This window comes from Bubalus bubalis, chromosome 9, assembly GCF_019923935.1.
Source record: "Bubalus bubalis isolate 160015118507 breed Murrah chromosome 9, NDDB_SH_1, whole genome shotgun sequence".
Taxonomy (NCBI): domain Eukaryota; kingdom Metazoa; phylum Chordata; class Mammalia; order Artiodactyla; family Bovidae; genus Bubalus; species Bubalus bubalis.
In genome coordinates this window covers 42,229,193-42,248,680 of record NC_059165.1, presented here as the reverse complement: position 1 = coordinate 42,248,680, position 19,488 = coordinate 42,229,193, and the positions used below count along the sequence as shown (strand labels likewise).

At 41.1% G+C, this 19,488-nt stretch overlaps 1 protein-coding gene across 3 annotated transcripts; it reads right to left on the bottom strand.

Annotated features, from left to right (window-relative positions):
* Positions 1-201: 201 nt before the first annotated feature.
* On the bottom strand, positions 202-19,093 carry LOC112586848 (hepatitis A virus cellular receptor 2). Of its 3 annotated transcripts, XM_025292348.3 has the most exons (7): positions 18,729-19,080; positions 17,433-17,771; positions 16,503-16,586; positions 11,042-11,082; positions 9,508-9,634; positions 3,096-3,132; positions 202-888 (listed from the first exon to the last, which is right to left on the bottom strand). In XM_025292348.3, exons 1-7 carry the CDS (start codon positions 18,778-18,780, stop codon positions 729-731), a joined length of 840 nt encoding a protein of 279 aa, XP_025148133.3. In that variant the 5' UTR covers positions 18,781-19,080; the 3' UTR covers positions 202-728. The 3 variants fall into 3 exon arrangements, with proteins under 3 accessions (XP_025148133.3, XP_045022490.1, XP_045022489.1); XM_045166555.1 differs by lacking the exon at positions 3,096-3,132 and having other exon boundaries at positions 16,503-16,616; positions 18,729-19,093; XM_045166554.1 differs by lacking the exon at positions 202-888 and having other exon boundaries at positions 2,786-3,132; positions 16,503-16,616; positions 18,729-19,090.
* Positions 19,094-19,488: the final 395 nt, after the last annotated feature.

The window sequence follows — 19,488 nt, the reverse complement described above, 5'->3', positions numbered from 1 at the left end:
TCCATGAATGGAGAAGTCAGTTAGAGATCTTCCCCATTGAGTACACCCCAAGCAAAACTGGTCAATACACACTGAGCGTACTTCCTTTTTCTCCAGGAGCATCTGCCACACCACAGGCCTTGCTGGGCCATCTTCTTAAGTGAGGCCAAGGAGAGCTGTGCATTGGCACTTACTGTTACAGAGTCAACATTCAAAGAAGAATAAACCTTGAGGCTTTGAGGGAATCAAAACCACCTAGTCCTACTCCAGTAGTTTCCTAACCCCTTCTATAGATCACAGAGCTCTTTGAGAATCAGTGACCCCTTTAGACTTCCTGTATTGAAAAAGACACACATATATCTCAGCATGTAATTTCCCCTGTATTTTCAGGAGTTTCATGGACACACCATGTAATTGAATATCTAGAATTCCGGAGATCCCATATTAAGAATTCTTACTCTCTGTAAAAGCCCACTGGAGCGCTAATGTCCCAATTAGCAGTCTCTGAGTTGGGTGGATGGAACTCAGAGGCAATGTAGTGCCTGTGTATTACCACACAGGTCCCAGTTCAATCCTCAAGTGAGCTAGTTATCTTTAAAATATGGAAAAACTCTGCTCAGTGGCCAAGGGCAGAATGTCTCAAATCAGTCAGCTGAGCCATCTCATGTCTTCAAAGAAGACAACACCAAGCCCCTAAATGAAGTGGTTGAATCTGGTGGCGTTGAAAGGTGACAGCAGCCCAGAGGTTGTTAGGATTGCTGCCCACTGTTGACGGAGCAGTCACACTCGTATGGATCCTCCACTTCATATACGTTTTCCTCAATGGTATAGATGTTTTCCACTGGGTGCATCCCCTCTGCTGCTGTATTTGCCAACCCTGAAGGAGAAAGGTTGGCTAAAGTGATGAGGCTGTGGAAATAAAGTATTGTAGTTGAGTTAAGCATTTTCTGGACATGTAATAGAATTGAGAGAACGGGCTTTGCTGAAGAGTTAGCAACCAAGGCAGTATACGATCCTTGATCAGGTCCTGACTAAGAAGGGAAAACATAAAATACAATGAAATAATCTGGGGAATATTCTGTACAAATTCAAATTAATCTGAAATTTCTTAGGTATAAAAGTGGAATTGTGTTATCTAAGAGAATATACTCATTCTGAGGAAGTGCAGACTGAAGTGTTTATATGAAGTGTCAAGATGTCTGAAACACCTGTACAAATGGTTCCGAAAAAAACAAAATTGTATATGTAAAGAGAGAAACAAAGTAAATGTGACAAAATATCAAATAACATGCTCTAACTGCACTGTTATTTCAATTATTATGTGGGTTTAAACAATTCCAAAAAGTAAAAGGAATGTGTTATGGATCCAGTGAGACTTGAGTTTGAATTCTACCTCTGTTGCTTACCATCCATATGATCTAGGCTAAGTTGGATTTGCCTTTTCCATTTATTCATTCAAGAACTATTTAGTGTGTTACACACTGAGACCATGCATCAAGAGATACAACAGTGAACAAAACACAAAAAGCTCCTGGAGGCTGTATATTAGTAAACTCAGGGTGTTAGGGTCCTCACCTATACAATGGGAATAAGTACTCTTCTCTCACAGGGCTGCTGTAAGGAACATTTATCCATGCAATCCTCAAATATTTATGAAGTCTGTACTAAGAATCAGGTGTGCACTAGGGGATACAGTTGTTAATGTGGCTGATAAGTTCCTAATTTTCTATGGAGATTACATTTATAGGTAGAGATAAAACATTAACCCAATAATATCATAAAAAATGCCAGGGATGGCAGAGCCTGGTGGGCTGCCGTCTATGGGGTCGCACAGAGTCAGACACGTTGAAGTGACTTAGCAGCAGCAGCAGCAGTAGTACATGTAAATGTAAATATTACCTATTGATATAACAACATTTCAGGTTTCAGCTCTAATCAATGCTGGTTATAGATCATATAGAGCCATGATGATTAAGTGTTCTATTTGGTCTTATTTGACTTTTTACTGCAGACTATTTTGTCTTCATAACTCTACCATCTAGTGTGTGTGAATGCTAAGTCACTTCAGTCGTGTCCAACTCTTTATGATCCTAGGGACTGTAGCTTTCCAGGCTCCTCTGTCCATGGGATTCTCCAGGCAAGAGCGGGTTGCAAAGCCCTCTTCCAGGGGATCTTCCCGACCCACGGAGTGAACCTGCATCTCTTATGTCTCCTGCACTGGCAGGCAGGTTCTTCACCACTAGCACCACCTGCTGCTGCTAAGTCACGTCAGTCGTGTCTGACTCTGTGCGACCCCATAGACGGCAGCCCACCAGGCTCCCCCATCCCTGGGATTCTCCAGGCAAGAATACTGGAGTGGGTTGCCATTTTCTTCTCCAATAGCATCACCTAGACTTAGTCTAAAATTATTAGTGGTTCAGATAGTATTCAGTGGACAGAACCATTTTTTTCTTAAAATATATTTCATTCTGCCCATGCCCCAAATGTTACAGAAACCCAGTAAAAGTTTTATAATCTTTGTGTGTGTGTAGTGTAGTGTAATTAGGAATGGAGACTAATTCTGCAATATGACAGACAAGCAGTTTTCAACTCTGTTTGTACATTACAATTACCTAGAAAGTTTTCAGAACAATAAGGGCTTCCCTGGTGGCTCAGATAGTTAAGAATCCACCTTCAATGCAAGAGACCCGAGTTTGATCCCTGAGTTGGGAAGATCCTCTGGAGAAGGGAATGGCCACCCACTCCAGTATTCCTTCCTGGAGAATTCCATGGACAGAGGAGCCTGGCAGGCTACAGTTCATGGGGTCACAAAGAGTCAGACACAACTGAGCAACTAACTCTTTCACTTTTTCACTATGATGAAACCTCATCCCCAAAGATTCTAACGTATTTGCTCTGGGATAGACAAATATGTTTAAGTGCCCTAGGTGATTCTAACGGGCAATCCGAGTTCAGAAGAACCAGGCTGAGTTATGAAAAACTCTGAGAGTAGACGCTGAGCTTCTCGTTCACTTCTGTAACCAGCAGCCACCTAGAGCCTGGGTGGAGTAGGTGCTCAATCAGCTGAAGGGTCACCCAAGATCCCCACCTTCTCCTACCCTACTCATGATTCTTACCCTGAATTTTGTATCTTCTCTTTTCTATCAGAATACCCTAAGTAGAAAGGCAAACAAAAGTCCATTTAAAATGCTTTAATAAAATAAATGAGATAAAAAACAAAACGCGCTAACGGGCAACCAGTTGGATGGTAGGGAAACACTATGATGAAGACCCAGCGAGGGGGGGTAGGGTTTTAAAAAGATGGAATATAGATTCCAGAGCTCCTTTTTGGACACAGTAAGGTGGGAGACAAATAAGTGGAGATAAAACCTGTACAGCTGGACAGTCAGTACCAACACCCTTGAGTGCTAAAGACAGAAACTAAGGATGACATTTAACTCTATGGAAATATAGGTTATCATCATCCAGAGGGTATGGAGAGAAGAAAAACACCAGCTCTGGGGAATCTCAACACCTAAAGATCATGCTGAAGAAGAGAAAATTATAAAAATGACTGAAAAGGAGTGGCCAAAGTGAGAGTGGTGTTTCAGAAGTCAAGAGAAGTAAGACTTTTGGAATGATTGAGGGTCAACTTCAGTTCAGTTCAGTTGCGCAGTCGTGTCTGACTCTTTGCGACCCCATGAATTGCAGCACGCCAGGCCTCCCTGTCCATCACCAACTCCCGGAGTTCACTCAGACTCACATCCATTGAGTCAGTGATGCCATCCAGCCATCTCATCCTCTGTCATCCCCTTCTCCTCCTGACCCTAATCCCTCCCAGCATCAGAGTCTTTTCCAATGAGTCAACTCTTTGCATGAGGTGGCCAAAGTACTGGAGTTTCAGCTTTAGCATCATTCCTTCCAAAGAAATCCCAGGGCTGATCTCCTTCAGAATGGACTGGTTGGATCTCCTTGCAGTCCAAGGGACTCTCAAGAGTCTTCTCCAAAACCACAGTTCAAAAGCATCAATTCTCCGGTGCTCAGCCTTCTTCACAGTCCAACTCTCACATCCATACATGACCACAGGAAAAACCATAGCCTTGACTAGATGGACCTTTGCTGGCAAAGTAATGTCTCTATTTTTGAATATGCTATCTAGGTTGGTCATAACTTTCCTTCCAAGGAGTAAGCGTCTTTTAATTTCATGGCTGCAGTCACCATCTGCAGTGATTTGGGAGCCCAGAAAAATAAAGTCCGACACTGTTTCCACTGTTTCCCCATCTATTTCCCATGAAGTGATGGGACCGGATGCCATGATCTTCATTTTCTGAATGTTGAGCTTTAAGCCCACTTTTTCACTCTCCACTTTCACTTTCATCAAGAGGCTTTTGAGTTCCTCTTCACTTTCTGCCATAAGGTTGGTGTCATCTGCATATCTGAGGTTATTGATATTTCTCCTGGCAATCTTGATTCCAGCTTGTGTTTCTTCCAGTCCAGCATTTCTCATGATGTACTCTGCATATAAGTTAAATAAGCAGGGTGACAGTATACAGCCTTGATGTATTCCTTTTCCTATTTGGAACCAGTCTGTTGTTCCATGTCCAGTTCTAACTGTTGCTTCTTGACCTGCATACAGATTTCTCAAAGGGCAGGTCAGGTGGTCTGGTATTCCCATCTCTTTCAGAATTTTCCCCAGTTTATTGTGATCCACACAGTCAAAGGCCTTGGCATAGTCAATAAAGCAGAAATAGATGTTTTTCTGGAACTCTTGCTTTTTCCATGATCCAGCAGATGTTGGCAATTTGATCTCTGGTTCCTCTGCCTTTTCTAAAACCAGCTTGAACGTCAGGAAGTTCACGGTTCATGTATTGCTGAAGCCTGGCTTGGAGAATTTTGCTGCTGCTGCTGCTGCTGCTAAGTCGCGTCAGTCATGCCCGACTCTGTGCGACCCCATAGATGGCATCCCACCAGGCTTCCCCGTCCCTGGGATTCTCCAAGCAAGAACACTGGAGTGGGTTGCCATTTCCTTCTCCAATGCATGAAAGTGAAAAGTGAAATATGAAGTCACTCAGTCGTGTCTGACTCTAGCGACCCCATGGACTGCAGCCTACCAGGCTCCTCCATCCATGGGATTTTCCAGGCAAAAGTACTGGAGTGGGGTGCCATTGCCTTCTGCGGAGAATTTTGAGCATTACTTTACTAGCATGTGAGATGAGTGTGATTGTGTGGTAGTTTGAGCATTCTTTGGCATTGCCTTTCTTTGGGGTTGGAATGAAAACTGACCTTTTCCAGTCCTGTGGCCACTGCTGAGTTTTCCAAATTTGCTGGCATATTGAGTGCAGCACTTTCACAGCATCATCTTTCAGGATTTGAAATAGCTCAACTGGAATTCCATCACTTCCACTAGCTTTGTTCATAGTGATGCTTTCTAAGGCCCACTTGACTTCACATTCCAGGATGTCTGGCTCTAGGTCAGTGATCACACCATCATGATTTTCTGGGTCATGAAGATCTTTTTTGTACAGTTCTTCTGTGTATTCTTGCCACCTCTTCTTAATATCTTCTACATCTGTTAGGTCCATACCATTTCTGTCCTTTATGGAGCCCATCTTTGCATGAAATTTTCCCTTGGTATCTCTCATTATCTTGAAGAGATCTCTAGTCTTTCCCATTCTGTTGTTTTCCTCTATTTCTTTGCATTGATCACTGAGGAAGGCTTTCTTATCTCTCCTTGCTATTCTTTGGAACTCTGCATTCAGATGCTTATATCTTTCCTTTTCTCCTTTGCTTTTCGCTCCTCTTCTTTTCACAGCTATTTGTAAGGCCTCCTCAGACAGCCATTTTGCTTTTTTGCATTTCTTTTCCATGGGGAAGGTCTTGATCCCTGTCTACTGTACAATGTCATGAACCTCATTCCATAGTTCATCAGGCACTCTATCTATCAGATCTAGGCCCTTAAATCTATTTCTCACTTCCACTGTATAATCATAAGGGATTTGATTTAGGTCATCCCTGAATGGTCTAGTGGTTTTCCCTACTTTCTTCAATTTCAGTCTGAATTCGGCAATAAGGAGTTCATGATCTGAGCCACAGTCAGCTCCTGGTCTTGTTTTTGTTGACTGTATAGAGCTTCTCCATCTTTGGCTGCAAAGAATGTAATCAATCTGATTACAGTGTTGACCATCTGGTAATGTCCATGTGTAGAGTCTTCTCTTGTGTTGTTGGAAGAGGGTGTTTGCTATGACCAGTGCATTTTCTTGGCAAAACTCTATTAGTCTTTACCCTGCTTCATTCCGTATTCCAAGGCCAAATTTGCCTGTTACTCCAGATGTTTCTTGACTTCCTACTTTTGCATTCCAGTCCCCTATAATGAAAAGAATATCTTTTTTGGGTGTTAGTTCTAAAAGGTCTTATAGGTCTTATTAGAACCATTCAACTTCAGCTTCTTCAGCGGTACTGGTTGAGGCATAGACTTGGATTACCATGATATTGAATGTTTTGCCTTGGAAACGAACAGAGATCATTCTGTCATTTTTGAGATTGCATCCAAGTACTGCATTTCGGAGTCTTTTGTTGACCATGATGGCTACTCCATTTCTTCTGAGGGATTCCTGCCCACAGTAGTAGATATAATGGTCATCTGAGTTAAATTCACCCATTCCAGGGTCAACTTAGTTGAATATTACTGAAAGATGGATGTACTGCAATGAAGACAGAGGTATCTACTGGGTTTATCAAAATGGAGATCACTGAGCTTGAACTAAAACTACTTCATGGCAATTCAAGTGTAGAAGCTAAATGGGGCTGGAGGTGTTTGAAGAGCATAGAGGAATGAAATGTAGGAATAACTCATCTGAAATATGCCTGTGAAGGAGAGGAGAGAAACGGGAATAGCTGGAGAGAAATGTGTGAACTAGATCTTATTTTTACACTAATAAAAAAAGCATCAATATCTTCCCAGATCCAAGCAGCTCAAATGGGGAGGGAGGAGGGAGGAGGGTTCAGGATGGGGAACACATGTATACCTGTGGCGGATTCATTTTGATATTTGGCAAAACTAATACAATTATGTAAAGTCTAAAAATAAAATAAAATTTAAAAAAAAAAAGCATCAATAGGAATGGAGAAAGAGATGATTCTGGAGAAAGCAATCAAAGGAAGCAGGAAGTCATGGCTATGCGAAAGTAGTTGAAACAGGCTTTTAATACTTCATCAGTGCAGTGAGAAGTGAGGGAGGTTTGAGCAGCAGTGAAATATGTGATGCTCATCTCAGACACTGCACTAGGAAGATACAAGATTGCTGCACATTTCTGAGTGCCAATTTATGGCTTTGATGTCATTATTAAAAACCTGTTACCCTTGTTGTGTGATTTTCTCTAGCAGCTTCTAGGGAAAAGACTGCAAATTGTACACAACTTTCCCATCTATTCTTCTAAGTAGTCATGTTTTTTTTAATATAAATTTATTTATTTTAATTGGAGGCTAATTACTCTACAATATTGTATTGGTTTTGCCATACATCAACATGAATCCGCCACGGGTGTACACGTGTTCCCCATCCTGAACCCCCCTCCCACCTCCCTCCCCATACCATTTTGGCAGTAATCATATGTGTGTACAAAACATGACTTCTCCTACTCGTCATCAACCTCTTTCCACACCCTTTTACCCAAACCATAACAGTTCCCAACATCCAGGCCTTGGCAGAACACAATGTTATCATTACTCCTTATCAGCCTGTATATTCCATATTCATGTGGTCAATTCCCAAACTCCACTGCTACCTCTCCATAAACTCGGGTAAGTGGGAGTGAGTAGCTTCTTCCTCTCAACAATTCATTTACCATTAACGGCAGAATAACAAAAAGGTAAGCAGGATAGCCCTGGTTTCAAATCCTCTATCAATTAACAGTGTCATGTTGGACTAAAAGTTACTTAACCTTTCAACACAATGGCTCTCCAAGTGGTAAATGAGAACAATATTAGTACCTTTTTCAACAGGGTAATTATGAGCATTTAATGCACATAAAGCATTTGGAAGCTTTAAGCCACACAGGATGAGCAGCTCATCCTAGTTTTCCCTGGACTGTCCCAGTTTTAGCACTGAAAACACACATATTTGGGCCCCCCGCCCCACTTCAGTCCTGGGAAATTTCGGAATGTTTTGTAATCCTACACACAGTCAATGTTTACAGATGAGTAAGAAAGGCTACTAAAATAGTAGAGGTATAAGGCCTTGGCCTCTGCCCCAAAGAGAGGAGAATATATCACAATTATTAAAGTATGTGAGGCTTTCAGAGTGATGGAAGTGTTTGGTCATTGATTGTGGTGATGGTTTCCTGAATCAAATCATCTTCAAAAATTCATTAAGTCGGACACATTTTACATAGACAGTGTATCACATATAAATTATACTTATTTTTTTAAAATAAACATAAGCAACTTAGAAGTAAAAAGTTTGCTGAGTGCCACAATGGAGGACAATAACAAATGCTGCAAGCTTGACCATGACCCAGTGTTAAAGGAACCTGCTGCCCCTCTTTAAAGAACCACCCATAAGAGATATATAAGATAGAAAATGCATAGAAGGAAGTGATTGCTAATTCATGAATTTAAAATATTTATGCTCTTTACAAAATAAGAAAATAGGTACTAGAATCAACCTGCCTGAATCTGAATTCCAGCTTTGCCACTTACCGATTCTGAAACCTTGAGAAAACTTTGAAAGTTTACCATCTCTAAGTGTTACTCTCGTCTGCTGTAAAAAATGGGGATAACAGTACTACCTACCTTATAAGACGGTGACGATGTTAAATATAAAAACATGCTTGTTACACCATAAGCACTGAATAAAAACAAGCTATTATTAATTCTGTGATTTTAAAGGACTAAAGAGTATTCCTTGGAAGGAAAGTTATGTCCAACCTAGATAGCATATTGAAAAGCAGAGACATTACTTTGCCAACAAAGGTCCATCTAGTCAAGGCTATGGTTTTTCCTGTGGTCATGTATGGATGTGAGAGTTGGACTGTGAAGAAAGCTGAGCACCGAAGAATTGATCCTTTTGAACCGTGGTGTTGGAGAAGACTCTTGAGAGTCCCTTGGACTGCAAGGAGATCCAACCAGTCTATTCTGAAGGAGATCAGCCCTGGGATTTCTTTGGAAGGAATGATGCTAAAGCTGAAACTCCAGTACTTTGGCCACCTCATGCGAAGAGTTGACTCACTGGAAAAGACTCTGATGCTGGGAGGGATTGGGGGCAGGAGGAGAAGGGGATGACAGAGGATGAGATGGCTGGATGGCATCACTGACTCGATGGACGTGAGTCTGAGTGAACTCCGGGAGTTGATGATGGACAGGGAGGCCTGGCGTGCTGCGATTCATGGGGTTGCAAAGAGTCGGACACGACTGAGCGACTGAACTGAACTGAACTGAAAGAGTATTCATTCTAATCAATGTAACCTAATATTATAATGTCTAGGTTTGGGTTGGTTCCTATATTAACAGTTCCTTATCAGAGGGAGAGAGAAGCACCATCAGATGACTTACATTTGAGAATTAGACCACCAGAGATAAGAATCAGAGCCAGCCCAGCAGAGACTCCTGCTCCTATGTAGAGGCCTGTTCTGGTGGTGGCACCCATGTCTTGTAACTCAGTAGCCAGTGTGGATATTTCCTATGGAAATGCAAACAGAATTACAGCAATTGGCCAGAAACCCATTGTCTGCCCAGGTAATCTCACGACTTATGCATCAGAACAGCCCTTTCACAGTGTCCCAGGAATGCAGGGACTCACAATTGAAATGACTCACAATCTGTCGCCTTCTAGACAAGCTTCAAACCACCCAGAGAAAGAGATTAGCTCAAGTTTTGGACTTAGCAAGAGAATAACATATGCTTGTCTGTGCTGTGGGTGGAGAAGTAGCCTTAGTAAATGGACTCCCAATTTCCCCAACAAAAATGAACATTAAAGTGGAACCCTATTTATATAAGATTCCCTCGTGTTTCCAGGGAGTTTCAGAGAGGTCTAAATTTGGTGTTGTACCATGAAACACCAATTTCCACAGAAAGATAGTGATTTAAAAGCTAGGAATTTGAAGCCTGACAGTCTTGGGTTCAAATCCCAGTTCTGTCACCAAACAGCAGAGTCATCTTGTAAAGTTATCGGGAAAATTAAGTGACAAAAACCAGAAAACGCTTGGCACAGAGGCTGGTACAGGATAAATGTTCAATCAGTGGTAGCTTTTATTGCTATTGCTCTGCATCCTGCTTCTAAAATTTCAGTTCATGTTCCCCCTTTAAAAAGAGTAACAGTGAACACTTTTAAAACAACATTAAGCAGTTAAGTCCTCCATTTATTCAACACACATTACTGCAAGTGCACTGTGAAAATGTGCCCTGAGCAGTGTGGCACAAAGAGGTATTTAAAAGGCAGTCCTGGATTGCAAAGACCGCAGGACAAACACAAAATACTTGAGAGTGAGTCAGACTGAGTCAAATGAATGCAGACTCCCGGGTATGTCCTCAAACAATTTCCCAGTCACTGCTATCAGATTGTTTTCTAGTGGTTTTCCCTTCCATTCTGAGAAGGTGGGAGACATTAAAATGGTGATTGATTGAAATACGGCTTTGTTTTTGGTTAGATATGTAAGTTCTTACCTTAGAATATTCCTGACTGGTGTCTTGTCATAAATAAATATATTTAAACAAACAAACAATCTTTCTCATTAGGGTAGAAATGTTAACAAGGAAAAACACTACTCTCAGGAGATGCAGGGTGTCTGAACCCTCCACAGTGGTATACAGTTGTGAAATTTCAGGATAAGAACAAAATGCTAGTGAGTCTTCCTTTTGGCACACCTACTGTGTGCCAGGCACTTTTACATGCATCATCTCATTCCATCCTTACAACAGGCCTCTGCAGTTACAATTGTCATCAGCAACATGTTATAGTCAAGGAACCCAAAGCCAAGGGAGATGAGGAATTTTTCCCCAAGGAAGGAGTGGACAGGAAGGAAGTCTAAAGCCATATTTTTTTTCTTTGAGTTGAGCATGAGCTGAGCTCGCACACACAGTTACTTACCGTCTGATTTTTATCATGGAGGGTCTCCAGTGTCTGTATCTCTACCACAAAGAAGAAAAATAGCCAAAACAGTTAGAAATGCTCTTTTATATGAGGTTTGTGTTTTTTTTTAAGCTGCCTATAATTCTATTTGAAATTAATTCTACTTCATACTCTTCACAATAATTAACTGAGAAACCAACAGAATTTATTGAACACTTACAAATCAACTCTAGGATGAGGTTTTTTTATCCAGATAACAAACCAAATTACCTATGTTCTATGAAATGGAGACTTCTTCTGGGAAGACATATTTGAATACATAGTTTGTTGTGTCCATAGGACCTAAAACGGTCTGCAAAATTCTAACAGCATTGACAATACACAAGCAGGCATTATAATTAGACTTTTTTTAGATCAAATGACTGCTCTTCAATATTTATTTTGTTCATTTTTTAATTGACATATAGTTGATTTACAATGTTGTGTTAGTTTCAGGTATACAGTAAAGTGATTCAGAATATATATATTCTTTTTCAGATTCTTTTCCCTTACAGGTTATTACAACTTACTGAGTATAGTTCCCTGTGCTATACAGTAGGTCTTTGTTGGTTATCTATTTTATATATCTGTGTGTTCAGTTGCTCAGTCATGTTCAACTCTTTGAGACCCCATGGACTGTAGCCTGCCAGGCTTCTCTGTTCATGGAACTTTTCCAGGCAAGAATACCAGAGTGGGTTGTCATTTCTTACGTATCTTCCTGATCCAGGGGTTGGACCCCATCTCTTGCATCTCATGCATTAGCAGGTGGATTCTTTACCACTAGAGCCAACTGGGATGCCTCTTATATGTTAATCCCAAACTGCTAATTTATCCCTCCTTCACCCTTTTCCCTTTTGGTAGTCATCAGTTTGTTTCCTATGTCTATGAGTCTATTTCTGTTTTGTAAGTAAGTTCATATGTACAATCTTTTTTAGATTCCACATATAAGCAATATGATATGACATTTGCCTTTCTCTGTCTGGCTTACTTCACTTAGTATGATAATCTCAAAGTCCACCCATGTTGCTGCAAATGGCATTATTTCATTTTTATAACTAAGTAATATTCCATTGTATAGATGTCCATCAACAAATGAATGGATAAAGATGTGGCATGATTAGACTCTGAAAGGTAAGGAAAGTTGATTTTCTCAAAACCATTTAACATTAAGAGAGAGGGTATTTTGTTCCCTAAAAAATGAAAATAATAATAACTGTAACTATAATTTACTATGAATAGGCATTGTGTTAAATTCTTCAAGGAAGTATATCTCATTTAACACTCAAAACAACTATCTTAAAGTAGGGAGTATCTGTCCCATTGCACAGATGAAGAAGCTGAGAATCAGGAAGCTAAATGACTTACCCAAGGTCATACAGCTTAGCAAATAACAGAAATGGCCTTCCAATTTAGGTCTGCATGGCCTTAAGTACACACTTAACTATGCTGCCTCCAACAATGCTCACCTCAGCACTGTGATTACTAAGCTCATCATGTTGCCCAGATCCCAGATCACTTTCTTTCCTTTTTAGGCATTTATTTATTTACCTGCCTATCCATTCAATGAACATATATTACATCCCCACTCTATGCCAGGCACAGAGGACAGAACAGTGAACAAGATGGGCGCAGGCCCTTATCTCATAAACAATGCATTTTACAAACCAATAAATCGTCAGCCTTGGGAAGAGTAAGGATGCAAACTCATTTTTCTGGTTGAGTCAGAGGCTCTGAAACTTCCTAAATGCCATGGTCACTTTCTGGAAGCTTCAAAGTCTAAACTCCTGGCATACAGACTCTGATTTTAATATTACAAAAGCATATTCTCAGCCTAAAGTTTTGTTTATTCTTTAAGAAAAGGAAAGACGTTATCTCCCATTTACCTTTGCTCCTTTACGAAAAGGAATTTTAAAACCACACTGGTGGAGCTACTAAGTAAACTACACATACAATATTTTCTAGTGTAAATCTACTTTCTGCTTCCATACAATTACTTTTCTTGGCTTAAATGATAAGACTGTCTGACTTCTAACTTTTTTTTTTAACTTCATCTTACAGTGAAAATGATCAATCAACTAAAGCCCTATTGGGTTATTACAGCTTATTTTCACACAGATTGACATCAACCAAGATGGGTGGGACAGATGGAGGAAGTTACAGTGTGTTTCCTAGAGGACCCAAGACTGGCGGAGCAGGTTGATGATCTTAAAAGTATACAAACTTAATATTTACCATCTAGCATGTTTTATGTGCCTGACACAGTGCTTAGTACTCTACACGCACAATATCTTTTCATCTTCACCACCGCGTTGTTCTTGTTCAGTCACTAAGTCATGTCCGACTCTGCAACCCCATGAACTACAGCACGTCAGGCTTCCCTATACTTTACTATCTCTGTGAGATTGCTCAAACTCATGTCCATTGAGTAAGTGAGGCCATCCAACCATCTCATCCTCTGTAACCCCTTCTCTTGTCCTCAATATTTTCTAACATCAGGGTCTTTCCAATGAGTCAGCTCTTCACTTCAGGTGGCCAAAGTATTGGAGCTTCAGCTTCAGCACCAGTCTTTCCAATGAATTTGCAGGGTTGATTTCCTTTAGGATTGACTGGTTTGATTTCCTTGCTGTCCAAAGGATTCTCAAGAGTCTTCTCCAACACTACAGTTCAAAAGCATCAGTTCTTCAGCACTCAGCCTTCTGCATGGTCCAACTCTCACATCCATACATGACTACTGGAAAAACCATTTTGACTACACGGACCTTTGTCAGCAAAGTGATGTCTCTGCTTTTTAATACACTGTCTAGAGCTGTCACTGCTTTTCTTTGAAGAACCAAGCATCTTTTAATTCCATGGCTGCAGTCACTGTGTGCACAGTACTATTATTTTCCCATTTTTCAAATGAAGAAGTCTCAGAGAGGTATTTTCTCCAAGATCACATAGCTATTAACTGGAGAACCCGAGATTCAAATCAAGTCTACTTCCAGAGCTGAGGATTCATCCGTGATCCAGTCCTGCTTTCTTCAGGTGAAAGAGAGATTTCATTTGTCCGATGTTCAAAGTTGGTTTAGGAACCTCAAAGACCCTTGGAACTCTTACTTGTAAAGGCTCCTCTCCACTTCGTAGCAAGCATATGTACCCACATTCCACGTTAAAGAAATGGTGTGTACAACTACACACAAGCTGACTTGCAGGTAATTAACTGGTATAATGTTACATATTATAGTCATACCATTAAATACTAATTAATTAACTAATTAAATACTAATTAATTTCAACTTTTCATTTTATATTCGTAGTTTGGAGCCATTGCCTTTTTTTGTTTAAGTATTTTCTCAGGCCTTTGAAAAGCTCAGAGATTTTAGGCACTCTCCCTATATTCCCAGGTACAAAAGATGGCCCCATTCTGTTGCCCTAAAGGGAAGGAATAAACTAGTAAAACCTGAAGTGAAGGCCACTTCTGGTTATGGTATAGACACCTCAAAAAACGTGCATGCCTTGTGAGGAAGCTACTTCTCCATCTGGGAAGGTGTGTGGTCACACAGCAAATGCCCACTTGGGCGTGACATTGTAAAGAGCACTGAAACCCATGATGGGTAAGTGGGACTCCCACCATTCCCTTCAAGGTCTACAGTCGTGGAATTCTTTAAAATATAACAATGACATATGATAAACACTTGGTATGATTCGATTAGCTCACTATTTGGGTGATCATCTGTTTCCACCATATTTAACTTCCTTACTAATCGCATGAGAGATCTTGGTACCCAGTGACTAAAGAACCAACAAAAAGATTCAACCTCTAGAGCACTGACATTAATATTTAAAATAACTAATATGTGAGTGCTTTGTCTGGGCAGGGCATTATGCATTATGCTTAGTGCTTTACATGTGTCATCACTTCAATCTTTACAATAGTCTTATGACACAGGCACTGGAAATTAGCCTCATTATAGAGGTAAGGAAATTGAGCCTCACAGAGTTTGAGCAACAAAACTGAGTTTATAAAACTAACACAAAAAGCTGACATTAGAACCCATTCTGCCTATCACTGAAGCGCTGTGCTGTGCTGTTGTTCCAGTCATGTCCAACTCTTGGCAACCGTATGGACCATAGCCTGACAGGCTCCTATGTCCATGGGATTCTCCAGGCAAGAATACTGAAGTGGGTTGCCATGTCCTTCTCCAGGGGATCTTCCTGACCCAGGGATTGAACCTTCATTTCTTGTGTCTCCTGTATTTAAGTCAGGTTCTTTACCCACAGAGTCACCTGAGAAGCCCATCACTGAAGAAGTACTTAATTGCAACCTCATTCTGCCTCTAGATCTTACTGAAAATGACAATAGCTAACTTGTGCTGAGTATGTATCATGATCAGACTCTGGGCTAAGCACTTTAGACGCACTTCCTTATTTAAATCTGAGAGATTGAATAGATTAGGATTGGAATTTACCTATTATTAAATTTTAGGGCTTTCCTGGTTGCTCAGTGGTAAAGAATCTACCTGCCAATTCAGAATATGTGAGTTCAATTCCTGGGTCTGGAAGATCCCCTGGAGAAGGAAACGGCAGCCCACACTAGTATTCTTGCTTGGGAAATCTCATGGATAGGAGCTTGATGGGCTACAGTCCATGTGGTCACAAAAGAGGCAAACATGACTTAGAAACTAAACAACAACCACCACCTCATTTTACTGAATCAAAGACTATGCTTTGGAGAGTTTAGAGAGACCAGAACTCCTCCCTGATCAATGTGACTTGAGGTCTGCTCTGTCAACCTTATCTTCTTTCTAGAGCACTGTGGGAAATACCTGTTGAAATACTTGAAGGTTTTAGCTGTTCCTTCTGAGGTCAGAATCTGAGGAAGATGATGGACTTTATTCCAGTTAGAAGGAACTCTTGAAATAGCCTAATCCAAATTATCCCAAACATGGACTGGGGCCAATACCTGACAAAACATCATCAGTACAGGAGTAAATCAGAAAATAATAAGGAAACATAATGAGTTTTTCATTAAGCTTATATAAGAGTATCCTTTTTTTTTTTTTTAAACACAGGGATGTCAATAGTAGAAATCTTTTTTTCCCTTGTTTGGCAAAATACGAAGCTCATCAAAAATCTTTTTCAAGAGTCAGGAATTATTGGGTGGTGAAATCCAAGTCTCTGAACTCATTCCTCAGACAGAAGAGGAAGCTGCTATCAGGAGAAGTGAAAGGCTTTGGCTCAGGTAGAGGGCTACTCATGACTAATTCAGAATCCTAGCCTGGGGCTCTTTTTTCCCAGCATAAATTTACCTTCACCCCTTCCTTACCCCTGTCACTATCTTGGGTGAGCAGAAATATCCGTGCCTCCACTCAAACTATTTTCTCATATTTTCCCCATATTCTAAATCCTCTGAACTCTGAAACCAACTAAAGGTTTCCTCCTATACACCATGTGTAATTACCTGAGACCGGTCCCTTTGTGGTGAGCATCCTTGGAAAGGCTGTAGTGATGTCCCTCCATGGAGTCCAAGCTGGGGTGACCTTGGCTAAAGTCAGAAACCAACGTAAGGATGAGGCTTCTCTGACAGCAGAAAAGTGGCAACAGAAAAAAAATTGTAAACACAACAATAGAAGAGAAACACATGCTAAACTTCCAAACCTACCTGAACACCTTCGTTGAGAGTATATGACACTCAGAATGTCTGACAGAGGTGTGTTACATCATTATTATCACAGTCTAATTGTTAATAATAAAACTTACAGCCATAGTAAATGCTTTCCACAAAACATCTCATAAAATCCTCCCACTGGCCTCTAGGGTAGGTAGTATTATATTTTATAGAGGAAGAGGTCACAGAGTTTAAATAACTTGACCAACATTACACAGCTGGTAAGAAGCAGTGTCAAATTTGAACTTATCAACCACTAAGTACACACTCTATAAGCATTAAAACATGAAAGCATACGTGCCCCCTCTTCCCCACACGTGCAGAGTCCAGTGGTTCTCAATCTTGGCTGCACATGGGGGAGAATCATTGGGGGTAGACTTTGTAAAACTCCCATGCTCAGGCTCCATCCACCTCCAGAAATGCTGATTTCCCTGGTTCAGGGCTGGAGCCCAAGCATCTGTGGGAGTCAAAAGGGTCCCCAGGTGATTCCAATGACCAGTCAGGTACTCAGACCACTGATCTAGCACTTTCCTTCATTCTATGGCCATGAGGTTCAAAATAGATGGAGGGAATTAAACACGGTTAGACCCGTTAAACTTTAGGTCTTAGGGACCCAACTGGAGGGCTGTAATTGGGAAGACCAAAGGTGAGATCAGTCAGTGTATTTAATATGATCCACAGGCAAATCTCATTCAGAAAGAAGGTATGCAAAAGTCTACTCACCTGGTTTGATGATCAACTCTAGGTTTGATTTTCGATCATTCATTAGACCTGGGAATTGGATCCGGCAGCAATAGGTCCCACTGTCAGCTAAGGTCACATTCTTTATGGTTAAGGTCACGTCTCCTTTGTGCAAATCCCTCTTTAGTAGGTATCTGCTGGATGTCTGATAGGTCATGCTCCTTCCATCAGTCCTGAGCACCAAACTGTAACATTCAAACACAGGGCAGGGTCCCTTGCCCCAGCACACAGGCATGAGATTCTCAGTGGTAGCTGGAGAGTAGGTGCAGGGCAGATCAGCATTCTGACCCACCTGAGACACATATGCCCCTTTCAAAGAACCTGCATAAAGAGGGAAAGAGAGCAGTGAGAGAGGTTGGTCCACTTCAAGAAAACTGCAAGCACTGCTTTGCAGAATAAAGAGGAAATCACTGCTGCTGTCCTGCTTGGAGAACTGTTCACTATAGCAATGATTCTCAGACTCAAGGGGCACCAGAATCACCAGAAAGCCTTGTTCAAACAGAGAGAGCTGGGCTCAACTGCTAGAGTTCCCCATTCAATAGTTCTTGGGTGGGGCCCAAGAATTATATTTCTAACAAGTTCCCAGGACACATATCTCAGGATATGGCTCATCTTAGAACCTCACTTTGAGAACCAGTGCCCAAGGAGAGAATCATGGCCTGGTCCTGTGAACATCGAAGGGCACTGCTGATGGAAACAGATAATCAGCAGTGGGTCACTGTCAGCCAGGAAAAGAGCTCACCCATTTAGGCTAGTCGTCTATTCACAAACTCAGGGCAGTTATCCTAACACAAAACTCTTCTTTTTTTTTTAACCAAGGACCAGTCACATAATGAATAAAAACCCTTGGCTGAATAAGAAGTTAATGTATGGCTGTTCTGAGGTTTAAAATTTATATAAACTACACACTAATATACACCCATATTCAAGCAGTATAAAAAGCATATGACAACTCTCCCATACCCTGCTCTTTTCCATTTCCCAGCTCCCTTTCCCAGAGAAGCATTCATGTATTCCCACTGCCCTGTGACACACACAAAAACAAGTCCAATGTATCCATTTTTCTGCTCCTTGCTTTCTTCAATTAACATTATGATTTAAAGACATCTCATATCATTATGTTTCATCAGCTTTGCTATTTGTATCATGGATATATCACAATTTCTTTACCCACCTTCTGCTGGTGGATATTTAGGTTTCTTCCAAGCTTTTGCTTATTACAATGACCACCCTTGCATCTTTATCTTGTACTATCCAACTGCAAAAATCCAGACTTACTTGTAAGCAGTAGCAGCATGAGCAGGACACAGTCAAAAAGATGTGAAAACATGGGTTCTGAAGAAGAAAGTCAAACAATGGCTCTGTTTGGGTGCCGTTTCAATTCTCCAATCGAACTGAGTATTTCCTGGAACTGTCTCTCCTCCCAAGTCACAGGAGCAGTGGCCACTCTGCAGACTGCTGGCCCAGCACAGCAGGCATTTGACTACCAATCACTGCTCTCTTAACACTGTCATCTACGATGACAGCAAAGGAAATGCCAGTTCTCTCTCATGCTAGACCACACACATCCTGTGAAGACTGACATTTACCCTGTCCTCATCAACGAAGAGGAAACAATACTCAGAGGAAGAAAACTGTTACTCTGTCAAGTGTCTCTTGGCAAGTAGAGTAAACCTTCTACTATCTCCAGTGAAATAATAGTCCTCGGTCTGAAATGGACAGTGTTCCCTGGGAACACAGGTAGAAATATATCACTCATACATTCATTCAGTCAAGTCAGTCAGCTAGTGAGTTCTGTGACCAATGTTTATGAAGCATCTGCTACTTGTCAGGAACTGGACTAGGAGCTGGGAGATACCATCATGAATGAATGGCCTGATTCTTTTTTTTTTTCCTTTTGGCCATGCCATGTGACTTGTAGGATCTTAGTTCCCTGACCCGGGATCGAACCCATGCCCCCTGCATTGAAGTGTGCATTCTTAACCACTGAACTGCCAGGGAAATCCCAGTCCTGTTCCTTATCCTCACATTTAGCTGC

Excerpts from the sequence above, each read along its gene's own strand:
- LOC112586848 (XM_025292348.3), bottom strand. The coding sequence starts at position 18,780 with ATGTTTTCACATCTTTTTGACTGTGTCCTGCTCATGCTGCTACTGCTT. Across the intron at positions 17,772-18,728 it reads CATGCTGCTACTGCTTACAA|GTTCTTTGAAAGGGGCATAT; the intron begins GTAAGTCTGGAT and ends CTCTTTATGCAG. Across the intron at positions 889-3,095 it reads GAGAAGATACAAAATTCAGG|CCTCATCACTTTAGCCAACC; the intron begins GTAAGAATCATG and ends TTATTTCCACAG.